Source organism: Pimephales promelas, chromosome 11 (assembly GCF_988280905.1).
Source record: "Pimephales promelas chromosome 11, fPimPro1.hap1.1, whole genome shotgun sequence".
Lineage (NCBI taxonomy): Eukaryota > Metazoa > Chordata > Actinopteri > Cypriniformes > Leuciscidae > Pimephales > Pimephales promelas.
In genome coordinates this window covers 3,220,991-3,234,392 of record NC_142779.1, presented here as the reverse complement: position 1 = coordinate 3,234,392, position 13,402 = coordinate 3,220,991, and the positions used below count along the sequence as shown (strand labels likewise).

The 13,402-nt window shown below is 36.9% G+C and overlaps 1 protein-coding gene across 1 annotated transcript in view; it reads right to left on the bottom strand.

Moving 5' to 3' along the window:
- acoxl (acyl-CoA oxidase like) overlaps positions 1-13,402 on the bottom strand; it is a 52,499-nt gene that overhangs the window by 34,199 nt on the left and 4,898 nt on the right. The window contains exons 10-12 of the mRNA XM_039671720.2: positions 12,077-12,111; positions 8,978-9,094; positions 614-767 (exon numbers count right to left, since the gene is read on the bottom strand). Of these exons, the coding sequence (XP_039527654.2) occupies positions 614-767; positions 8,978-9,094; positions 12,077-12,111 (306 nt within the window). The remainder of the gene's footprint in view (positions 1-613; positions 768-8,977; positions 9,095-12,076; positions 12,112-13,402) is intronic.

The following is a 13,402-nucleotide window of genomic DNA, read 5'->3' as shown; positions in this document are numbered from 1 at the left end:
TTACTTATAATGGAATACATTAGCCCTGTGGTTTCACACATTTTAAACATATATATATATATATATATATATATATATATATATGAAGAGTTCAGATGCAAAAGCCTCCAAATGCCATTTGAAATTTTCTTCTTTAATGATGATTTTTATCAAACTTGTTATTTACTGAACTTAAATATACAAGTTTGATAAAAATCATCATTAAAGAAGAAAATTTCAAATGACATTTAGAGGCTTTTGCATCTGAACTCTTCATATATATATATATATATATGTATATGTTCACACCACCAGCACCAAAAGCCAACGAACAGCGCAGGCTATCACTGAGCTCTAACTGCGATTAGATTAAGGCACCGATATTTAAATTAATGAATCATAAAACAATACTTTATAAAATCAAAATATTAAAAAAGGGAGTTAAAAATAAAGTTTTGGGCCATAGAGTATAGCATATGAAACATACTGCTCACGTATGCTAACACTGTCCACAAAACGTCAATGCAAGTTATTCTTTGACAGCTCAGGATGTTTGTACTTCACACCACAGGACATTAGTATCTGTGTACATGTGTGTGTATAGGTGTAAAGAGACACACACACACTCACTCACCATGCCGCCAGTACACTCACGACAGTCTTGCAGACACGCGAGGTTCTCCCACGTGCTATAAGCTTTGAGTCCTGCGACGAGAGCTTGCAGAGCGCGATTGCTTTGAAGGTCCTGACCTTGACACAACGCATCATCCATCAAGCCTGATGCGTATCTGAGAGCACACACACATTACAAATACAATGTACATATTTTTGAAAAAAAATTTATTAATCAGTAAAGACAATTATAATGTCCTAAAACTTTTCTTTTTCGAATAAATGGTGTTCTTTCTACTCGTCAACGAATCCTGACAACTGTTTTCAACATTGATAATAATCAAAAATGTTTTTTTTAAACGGCAAATCATCATATTAGAGTGTTTTCTGAAGGATCATGTGACCGTTATGATGTTGAAAATTCAGCTTTGATCACAGGAGTAAATTCCATTTTACAATATCAAACAATAGAAACCAATTAAGTAAATTGTAATACTGCTGTTTTTATTGTATTATATTAAATAATTGAAGCCTTTTATTTTTTGAATCATCAAAACACCGTAAAAACGGGATGAAATAGGTCGGACATTTTTTACATATCTCTCTCAGACTTTCACTGAACAGATTTTGACCATCACGTTTAGTTCTCTTTTATTTTCCAATAGTGCAGATGCATCAGATAAATAGTAATGAAATCGACAGTGGTTTCTCAGAAGGAGGCATCTGAGTTCTTCTTTTCCTTTAACTCTTCTCCTGTGGTATTTCTCAGAATGTGCAACTGACCTGAATTACACAAGAGACCTCCAGTGGAGGCCGGTGAAACTGCTCGTCGTGCTGCCACTTTATGAACTGATATTTGCATTTCTTCATTTAGCTGACGCTTTTATCCAAAGCGACAGACAATTGCTATATATATATCAGAGTTTGCACGCCTCTAGGGGTTAAGTGTCTTGCTCAGGGACACATTGGTGTCTCACAGTGGATTTGAACCCCAAAGGCATGTGTCTTATCCACTGCGCCATCACCACCATATTACAGTACATGTACCTTCAGTCACATTGGATAAAAGTATCTGCCAAATACATACATACATTTGATACTGTTGAATCTCGTTTTGCGTCTGATTCGCGCTTTTCTTGCTTGCCATAGTGACTGATTTATGTTTATCCATGTCCAGTTGAGTTTCTCAGCTCTGAATACTGAATATAGTCCTCAGTTTCTTTAGTTCTTTGTCGGTTGTTGTCTTTGTAATGATGTTATGTCCTATATATATCAAAGAGTTCATTGATGACCATTTGCATTTAGATCCTCACCTCGACTTCTTTCTTGACTAAACGATTCAACTATAAAGATAAAATTCTGTTCATATTTCTCACAGCCGTTTTTCTTTAACACAACTTCATTGGTAATATTATTGGCTTCTTTATTGGCTTTTATCCAAAGCGAGTTAAATTGCATTTAAGATACACACTTACATTTTATCAGTTCTTTGGTGTTGCTCTATTGTTTAAGCTTCATTAAAGGGCTCCTATTATGCTTTTTTGACATGTTCATCTTACGTTAGTGTGTAATGTTGCTGTTTGAAAAGGTAGTTCTTCTCTATATCAGTGTCGGTGTTTCTGAACTGTTTCTGAGTTTCTTCCGGGACCGAACACGTCACAATATTACTCATTTAACCCTTGTGCTGCATTAGATTTTGAACACCGTTGAGTGCATTAAGGACCAAAAATGGCCACATATTAAACATTGCCTAAAATATTATATATTATTATTATTTTCCACTTTTACCAAGTTAAATCTTTTAACCAGCATCAGTCCTCATCATAACTACCAAAAATGTATTCAATTTCAGGATTTTAACCCTTTAATTACCAGTTTTGTTTGCGAAACCATCGATTTGTATAAGAGGAAAAAACACAAAAATTCAATTATTTTCAATAAACTAAATGCAAAGAGAAAACTTTAGATTTGGATTATCACAGTCCCACTTTGCAAAAAATCCCACTTAGCGCGTTAGAGACCAAAAATGGCCACCTATTAAACATTGCCTATTGCCTAAAATAAGGTGCATTTCCACCCATAGGGAATAAATATGTAGTGACGTCATCTGGTGGAATACACTATATAATGCAAATATAATGCTTTTGCTTCAAAATGAAAGGATGTTTGTGCAAAAATTATGTTTCATGTATTACTGACAGCCTCAGATTTAAACAACGTTTTAATGGGTTTCAATGGGCCATTTTTGGTCTTTCTGGTGCTGAGTGTTACTATTTGATCTACACAGTGTGTGTTATACATATTTTGCAAAATGGGATCACATTTTTTACATGTATCCAAAAAGTCACAATTTTGCCAAATTTCATACCATTTGCATTAAAACAGCCAAAATGGTCAAAGAAATTAAACTGCAAAAGACCAAAAATGTCCCTAATGCAGCATAAGGGTTAAATAATAAATATGCAAAATAAAGGGGCGGGGCCTGGTTGAGTTAGTAAGTAGTGTGTTTAAACACTTGCTTTTATGGTAAAGGGCGGGGCCAATCACAACACACTGATCCAGCCGACCAATCAGAGCACAGTGTGCTTTTCAGAAGGAGGGGCTTCATAGAGACAGGAACTAAACAGGTGTGCGTTTCCCGTACAACTATGTAGTTCGCTGCTTCACTACCATAGTACGATGCATCGACGATCGTTGGAGAAATCAACTAGCTAGTCACAACTGTTTCCTGAAACCTATTGTCGCAAAGTATCGTTCAACCACATGGTGGAGTAATAACTACTTTTAATGAAACTGTTTGAGATCCAATTAACGCTAGATTTGTTAATACAAAGTACAGACATGTCATCTGAGGACTATTTCTAATCGTCCTCAGTTATTTAGTTTTATTACCACACTCAATATTTGGCTCTACTATGTAGAGCACGTTCGCACACTTCAAACACAATACTTTAAATCTTTTGACAAACTAAAAGACGTAATTTACATTTGTATGTATTCTAAATAAAAGGCATCGGTTGTACTGAATGTCAGCTTGCTTATTTTGCTCAAGATAAGGATTTATCACGTCCAAATGTGATGCAATATAGAAACTATGCCTCTAAACACAGATCGAGAGCTGTCGCTCAAACCACACAACTTTACGATGCTGTTTGCGAATGTTCGTTGGAACGATTGTTTCGGGAAACACCGACTCATTGAACACTAGCTGCGTTTCCATTACCCTTCAATTTGCACAAATTGAAATAGCGAAATGAAAATACGCTCAATGGAAACACGTCAATTTCGCAAAAACTCCCGTTTATCGCAACAAAGTTTTTACGCTCGCATGAGGAGGTTTTTCAGGCAATTCGAAAAAGGATTTTTTTCGCAAAACTGCAATGGAAACGGATTTTGTGTTTTAGGTCCGTGTCCGCAAATAATAATAATAATAATTATCATCATTACTAGCCTATTATAACATTTATTAGGCTACATATGTAGAAGACGCTTTTATCCAAAAAAGGAACAAAGCAATTCGTCACATCTCATTCATAGTACAGGTAGGACAATAATAATAATAGGGCTAAGATTATCACAAATAAACACTCGATTTTGACCAATATCCAAGAGTGTGTGCGGAGTTTGGAGCACTGGATGGCAGACGGGCGCGGGCGCGCCGTGAACACTTTCATTTTCCCATCAACAGTGGAAACAACTTAAAATACTCTATCATTTCTGGTTATACAGAAAATAATAATACATTATTCGCAACTACTTTTATTTGCTTAATGCCACAATAACAAGAAAACGTTGTGCTTTTGTAAAATAACAAAACAATCAGGCGCGCTTTATGATCTTCGTGAACTGAGCGCGAGAACTGAAACAATATCATTCATAGACTAAAGCTTGAAATGTCCACTTTAAAAAGAACAAATTCGAATCGTAAACTAATACTTTCTGATTATGTAATCCGTATGAAAGGTGCAGTTCTCTCTAAAACTGCATCCGGAGATTATGTTTTTAGCTCGTTATTTTTTCAGACGCATTTATAATAACTCACCTATCACTGCGGGAAAAATATCATAAATATCCATGTTCTAATTTGGCCTTAGAAAACCAGTAAAATCTAAATTTTTTTTCCCCCCATATTAATTTGTGAATATTTTAAATGTTTTAAAGGGGGCAAAAAGTCATAAAAAATATCTGAAATTTCGTTGAGATGTTATAGCGCAGCATTGGTGTGGTCAAACTAAAATGTTGGTGTTCAACTTTGCGTTTTAAAAATACAACAACGTTCATTTTTCGTTTTGCAACGACCGTTTGGACATAATACGAGATAGAGTTCTTTATTAAATTCGTAAAAAAAAAAGAAACAATAATTACAGGAATGGCCTCTCTAAACCTCAAAGAAATGCCAACAAGACATCGAAGCAGAAATAAGGGAGAAACACCCAGGAACTCCGTGTCTTTCCCTGGCATTAATGCTTGGATAACACACTACGTCTCCTTCCATTAATAATAATAATGTGTAGTGCGGTGCATGGCTGTGAAATAGGTTATAAACCTACCAAAGTCCGTTGCCATGATTTTTTGGAATGACTTATCGCGAGAGGAAAAAAAAGACGTTTTAGTCGCATAACATCGGTTAATGGAAACACCGTCATTTCGCAATAGATTTTATCGACATTTGGAAAATATCGCAAAAGTTTTGCGCAAATCTGTAATGGAAACGCGTAACGACGGGACTTGCGACCATATTTAGCTAACGATTAGGGATGCTCCCATCGATCGGCCGGAGATCGGTATCGGCTGATAATAACATTTTATGACTCGATCGGTACTCCCTAACTTGGCCGATCTTACAAACTGATCGCGATTTGATGATGTCAACGCGTGAGAGGAAGTATGATGCGTGGGGACTTAAATTATTTGGCGCGCAGTCATGTCTTCGCCGGTGAACTACTACGATGTTTCGAAAAATGAAAAATTCGCTATTTGCTGTGTATTTTCCAAAGAAATCTCACGTGGAGGAGCATTGTCCAAAACATTTAATACAACGAACCTGATTTGTCACTTAAAGGATTAGTTCACTTTTGAAAAAACTTTTACTGATAATTTACTCACCCCCATGTCATCCAAGATGTCCATGTCTTTCTTTCTTCAGTCGAAAAGAAATTTAGGTTTTTGATGAAAACATTCCAGGATTTTTCTCCATATAATGGACTTCAATGGGAACCGGATGGTTCAGGTCCAAAAGATAGTGTTAATAACAGTTTCAGATGCAGCTTCAAATGTCTTTAAACGACACCAGACGATGAATAAGGGTCTTATCAAGCGAAACGATCGGTTATTTCAATGCTTATTCCAAAAATGTAACTTTTCTAAGGACAAATGCTAGCCTTTCTCCATTCTGTGAGGCGCGTTTGCAACGTCACGTAGTACGTAATTACGTTCAAAAGGTCACGGGCGACGTAGCCAGAAGTACAGAGTCAGAGTGTTTACAAGTTGAACGCATAGGTTGAACGTGAAAACTAACTCAAACGCCGTTTACAAAAAAGGAATTAAAAGCTAAAACAACGATGTCGGACGATTTTGGTTCTGTACTTCCGGCTACGTCGCCCGTGACCTTTTGAACGTAATTACGTATTACGTGACGTTGCAAACGCGCCTCACAGAATAGAGCTAGGCTAGCATTTGTCATTGGAAAAGTTACATTTTTGGAATAAGCTTTGAAATAACCGATCGTTTCGCATGATAAGACCCTTATTCATCGTCTGATATCGTTTAAAGACATTTGAAGCTGCATCTGAAACAGTTATTAACTGTCTTTTGGACCTTGAACCATCCGGTTCCCATTGAAGTCCATTATATGGAGAAAAATCCTGGAATGTTTTCATCAAAAACCTAAATTTCTTTTCGACCGAGGAAAGAAAGACATGGACATCTTGGATGACATGGGGGTGAGTAAATTATCAGCAAAAGTTTTTTCAAAAGTGAACTAATCCTTTAAGAACGAGCCACCGTGAAAAACTGGCAACTGCAAAAAAGGCAACGGTAACTAGTAATCTGACTCTCACTCAGCTTTATTTTGTCCTGCTCAGACTTGTATTGGACGATGTTAAAATTACATCAGACTTCTCCATTTTAGGAGACTAAATGTTTATTTTGTCCTCCACAGTATTGGACAATGTTTAAATAAACCTTATGGGCTGCATTAAACTCAGGGTCGGCGCTATGGTGGGGCCCCCCCCCTAGCGCTCATTGATGCCCCTCCTACCACAGTTTCTAATACAATGCTAAATCATAAATCAGATGTAGGCTATACAATACCAAATGTCCAGCAATCTATTTGAATAGCACATTGTGTTTAATTTGTTGTCTGATTGGATGTAATGTGTTGGTGCCAAGAATTTTCACGTGAAGAAATACATGCATCCAATTCTATTTTTTATCGCAAGTGTTGTTGGTCCAGTGGTAGAAATTTAGACTGGCATGCATGAGATTGTGGTTTCGAGTCCACACTCGTGTAGATATTTTTTTTCCCCCATCATTATAACCGATTATGTTTATCAGTGGTTGTCAAGCAGGGACATGTTTGAGTGCATTTTACTTGTACGAATAGAGATTTCGCCGCAACAGATCAAGCGCGCGTCCGTGTGAAGATGTTTATTGTGGCAGCGCGAGACACAAGAGAACACTTTATGCCTAGTTCACACTACATGATTTTAAAATGTCGGGCTGAACTGTGCAGTTCACACTACATGACTTGCTCTCAGTGAAATCATGAGTGTTCAAGTTGTTTAGCTGTTCACACCACACAACACAACGTGATTGATCCACAACAGGAGGTAACTCACTACACGAGTTAACAACGCACTACATAGAGATACAACCACGATCGGATGATAAGAGCATATCATTTGTGACTCAATGAGAGCTGTTTCAGTACTATAGTACGGTCTAAATCATGAAAATAATCAAATAAATAACGAGTTGACAACAACACGATTCTATCTGGTCTAGAAACCATGTTTTGTAACGAAAAACCACGCAATAAAACGAACCAGAAATGACGCGAAACTGCAGAGAAGAACACAACACGCGAATATGGACGTCAGACAGAAACCAACTAGTGCTGCACACTGTTTGCTCGACGATCTGCTCTGAGAAAAAAAAAGCAAAAAAGAAAAAGTAAGATTTACCTGGTGTCCTCAACCCATGCGTTGCTATGATTGGCTGTACTCATGACATCACTGAGATTGAGTCGCGCGACTGCTCGAGATATCTAGCATGCTAGATATTTTTCTGAGCTCGGTGACCTGTCTGCGAGCTGTCTTTGATGCGTTGTTGGCTCTTTCACACTAACGGATTGGCGAGCGTTAATCGTCCGCTAATCGCCCGCGATTTGCACGCGATAACACCCTGACTTGTCGGCGACTCAACGATTTGCAAATCGGGCTTAAAATCACATAGTGTGAACTAGGCTTTATCAGCACCACAGATCGAGTCAACGCGCACTTTGATCACTTGATTTAAAAAACAACACATTTCAGCGTGCTATATCGCCTCTTATTTAACAAATGAATGCTCTGTAAACCGGATATTTATTTGTATTGGTACATCCGTGCCGCGAGATGTATAAAAGTGCTGGGACAACATCGACCCTGGCAAAAAGTGGTGGGGAAATTCGCAAATAATAATTTTAAATAATAATTATAATAATAAAAGGTGTTTCGTTTTTTTTTTTTTTGCTTAAACGGCAGTGCCCCCCCGCTGATGACCCAATGCCCCTCCAGTAGATCTGCTCTGGCGCCGACTCTGATTAAACTGTTCCATTTTGTTTGTCTTATATTAAGTCAATTAAGCATCGGAATCGGCCAATCACCATGACAAGAAATCGGTACTCGGTATCGGCTGTAAAAATCCTGATCGGAGCATCCCTACGAACGATGCTTTCGGGAAAAACGTCCCAGAGTGTTACTGACAGACTACGAAGAGAGGATCCGCAACGATGTACAATATGTGAAAAATAATGAGTTTTGAACATTAAAACATTAGAACTTAGTTCTAGTAAAGCCCAAAAACAAAATCATAGGGACATAATATGAAGAGTTCAGATGCAAAAGCCTCCAAGTGCCATTTGAAATTTTGTTCTAGAATGACCACTTTTATCAAGCTTGTGTATTTAATTTCAGTAATTTCACTTAAATGACAATTAATAGGTAATCTTCATTGCCATTTAAGTGAAATTACTGAACTTAAATATACAAGCTTGATAAAAATCATCATTTTAGAAGAAAATTTCAAATGGCACTTAAAGTAAATTAAATACCTTGTGTCTTACCTCACCGTTTGAACAAAATCATCTGCAAAATAAGATCATAGATAGAGTGTGGTGATTAACCTTGTGGTGAAGGTGAGAGCGAGGGCGGCGGCCAGATGTGGCATCAGTCTCAGAGACTGCGTCTGGTGCTCGATGATCTTTACCTCTTCCTGGTCTTTCGGACCGAACTGCCTGCGACTGTGAAAGACGCAGAGAAAGAGTTTCATCCTGCACACGTACACCTCCATCTCTGTGAAACACAATCACATACAAACCAAACCAGACGCAGAACAGGGGTCGCAGCGAAGGGTCAGACTTCCCACAAAAACACCTGGATGTCTGACGAAACACCGGAGACATGAACCGATAACCGCACTTCTCTAACCACATGCTAATACTGAGTGCATGTATTTGTGGGTGTGTGTAAATGTGGTGGACGTCTTGGTCTTGTGTCTGTATGTGTTTGTGTCTTTCTGCTTTCCTAAAGTTGAGCTTTGTACACCTGTTACCCTTGAAGTACCACAAACTGTATCTCTTCATCTAACATATGCAGGTGGCTTCCCCACAGAGTAGACGCGATGGGAGTGTGTGAGTGTGTGCGTGCGTATGTGTGGTTTTAAAGGTGAGAAGCCCACACAGAAATCCTATTGTAACTCACATCATCTAAAGTTGAGAGCATTCTCTTATACAGGCCGCTTCAGATTAAACGGATGCCTTTATGTTTAGTCACATTCGGTTGCTGATGCCAATGTAATACAACTTCAGTTTAAAGCCAATAATGCCATTATTCATCGAACGTCAGTTCAGTTTAGTTCGATAACAGTGTGAAGTTCATCAAATTATGAAACGAGGTTATAAGGAGGACAAAAGAGAGAGTATGAAGTCACCTATGATGTACTCAGCAACCAAAAATGACCAAAAGTAGGTTGTTGTTGAGATCAACAGCTGGTCATGTGATCTCGACACAGCAGCCTTCGTGAAGGAGGATTGCTTTATCTCTTGGTTTAAAAAAAAAAAAAAAAAAAATCATTTACAATTAATTTCTTTAGAACTAAACCTGTTTTTCTTCGGAAAACAGACCTTTACCGCTGCATCTATGAACTATTTCGAACACTATTCTCTAGTAGGACGTACAGAAGACAACGGAAGACACAGTGGAACCACATGAAGTAAGCTCACACTTACAATTTCCTGAAGACTTGATGAAATGCAAAAAGTGCCGTCTACCATCTGAACAATTGTCCTTTATAACACTAAGGAGATGACAGCGCTGTCTGTTGTGATTTCATTTGAAACGCACATATTTCCTACTGGACATCCTGTATAATATAATTCAAATATTATTTGCCATTCAGCAGAATCGTAATATAATTATTTGATCTTAACATAGTTGTTGATTATTTAAAGATTCGGAAATAAACCAAATGAAATGCAAATGATGAAACTCAAACTTAAATAAAATGTAATTAAAGGAGTAGTTCACTTTTAAAAAACCAAGATGTCCATGTCTTTCTTTCTTCAGTCGAAAAGAAATTAAGGTTTTTGATGAAAACATTCCAGGATTTTTCTCCATATAATGGACTTCAATGGGGTCCAAACGGTTCAAGGTCCAAATGAGAGTTTCAGTGCAGCTTCAAACGACACCAGACGATGAATAAGGGTCTTATCTAGGACCCTTCGAGTCATGACTCGAAAAAAGATTTGTTCATTTTGATTAATGAGTTTGAACAGGAGAGTCAGGACACAGAACAGAGCAAGGTGAACATTTGTGCTTGTAAAACTTAAACTTTTTTATTTATTTTTTAAATGAGCGATCGTTTCGCTAGATAAGACCCTTATTCATCGTCTGGTGTCATTTAAAGCAGCACTGAAACTCTCATTTGGACCTTGAACCGTTTGGTCCCCATTGAAGTCCATTATATGGAGAAAATCCTGGAATGTTTTCATCAAAAATCTTAATTTCTTTTCGACTGAAGAAAGAAAGACATGGACATCTTGGATGACATGGGGGTGAGTAAATTATCAGCAAAAGTTTTTTTTAAAGTGAACTACTCCTTTAAAACAACATAAAAATATATTTCAATATTTTTGTATGCATTTTATATTTTACAAATATATTTCTATATATTTACTTAACATAAACAGAAATATAAAAAAAAAAAATGAGCAAAAACTATAACTAAATGACCAAAACTGAAACTAAACTCAAAATGAAAATATTAATAAATACTATAATAGTATATAAACAATAACACTGCTAATTATTAATGTGAACAAAACGGATCTATGAAGAAAAGTCATTTTACAGACATATACCGATTCATTTTTTCACAATAATACCAACCAAAGGCATGTCGACTTTACGTGATTGCATATAGCTTTTGAAGAAAGTATCAATCTTTGTAAAGCTCTTATCATTAAAAATAACCAATGGACGACTGGACAACTTGGTCGAGCGAATCTTGACCACCTGTTGTTTCTAATCTTCAGAAAGTCTGACGTGTAATGGTTTTGTGGCGCATTAAACAAACTCAAACCAAGAAGAGGTGTGGTGAGCTGAGAGCTTGAAGAGTGATAACTGCGAGTGCGGTTTCTCTATCACACCTGGCGGGGCCCGAGCGCTCATACATGTTTTGGTACCAAAGCCGTGGCTCTTTGTTCCTCCTCTGATATGTGTGTGTGTGTGTGTGTGTGGGTGCGCAGAGCTGTTTTGCAAATGGAAAACCTGCAACTATAGAAAGCAAACATTTCCTCTCTTTCTGTATTTTTTTCACTCTGGGGATGCCATCTTCAGAGACACCCTGCAGCCGCCCACGCAGACGCACACACACACACACACACACACATGCAGAAAGCCACATGTGAGGAAGACAGATCTGCAGCGGACCAGAGTATCCCTCTGAACTGGATGTTCACTGCGCCTGCGGTGAGGAGAAACTCCACGCGTCACGTCGCTCTCATGTTGTTTTTTACTCATTTCTAGAGTTTGTTGTTTATTTGTCTCTCCCCCGAGACCACATAAATAGCTTTTGAAAGTCATCGATGTCAGTTTTTTTTTTTTTTTTTGCGTTTGAAGGAGCGCCGCTTTAAAATACCGATAAATAATTACAGGGAATTCTTTTGAACTGCTTTGCATGAACATTCACACACACACACACACAGATTTTTGTAACATCCTACCTGTGGCTGTAGCGTACTGCGATGACAAGCCCCAACTGCACAGAAAACACAGATTAAGCACACTGCCGTGTAAAGGTGAAAATAAGTCATTAAGACATGATTTAAATACTCAAGAAGGGGATCGGGGCTCTAAACACAGTTTAAAATGATTTAAAATACTTTAAAATAAATTAAAAGATGATGCCATATTTCTTATTTTAATTAATTCCCTCAACACCTGCCATTTTATTCAATAACCAGGATTTCTAGACCTGTAAAGTCATGGGAATTAGTCAAATCAAGTCACAGACATTTTTATAAAGAAATATATTTTGTTGTAGTTATTGTCAAGCTCTAAAATATTTGATCGGGTAGAAATTTGAGAGTTAAATTTATAACTTTTAAATGTTTAAAACATTTATGATATGTAAACGCTGAAAAACATTCAGTTATTGAAACTGATTCTGTAATTAAATTATTTTAATTATTCACAATTATTTTATTTAATTAAAGTTTATTTTATTTTTTATTTAATTAATTAAAATGTCATTATTCTAAATGTAATTAATAATTTTTCTATAAATATTTAACTCGTTTATACTGCCATTCCCAGTTTCTGTAAATAAAAAAGCTTAAAAATTAGCAGCTTTTTTGTTGTTTTACAGCGGAAGTACCACACATATCTGGGGGAGGGGCTTTAAATATAGTCTCTGACATCGGGACAGGCCTCAGAGGCTGAATGGTTGAGAACCGCTGCTCTTAAGTAAAGTAAATGTTGTCATTGGTAATATTTAAAGCCACAGTTCACCCAAAGATGATCATTTACTCATCCTCATGTTGTTAATGCCCAAGCAGCTCTTTTTCATACAAGGAAAGTGAATATGGTCTCCATCCACTTTCACAGTACGGAAAAAAGCTGCACTTTTGTGTCCTATGCAAGCTAGAAAAGTCATACAGGTTCAGAACAAAATGAGGGAGAATAAATGACAGAATTTACACTTTTTAACTGAGCTATCCTTCAATTTCAGTTTATATTTAATGACATAATCCATGAGAATGGTTGTACACCAGTGTTGTTATAGTAAATATAACGTGAAAGACTTAAACTTAAAAAAACTGGAATTAGAAATAATGCCTTGCAACTGGTATGAAAACTGAAAATATCAAAATGAAAGTGAATTCCAAATATTAATAAATAGTATATTAGTATAAATAATACACTGTCATACGATTGACAAATAATGACATGTCTCCCTCTTGTGGTGAAGCTGATGCATTACTGACTTTCACACAGAGAGGTTTGTGATGGTGCATGATACTCATATTTCCTTCTGATATGTTTTAAGT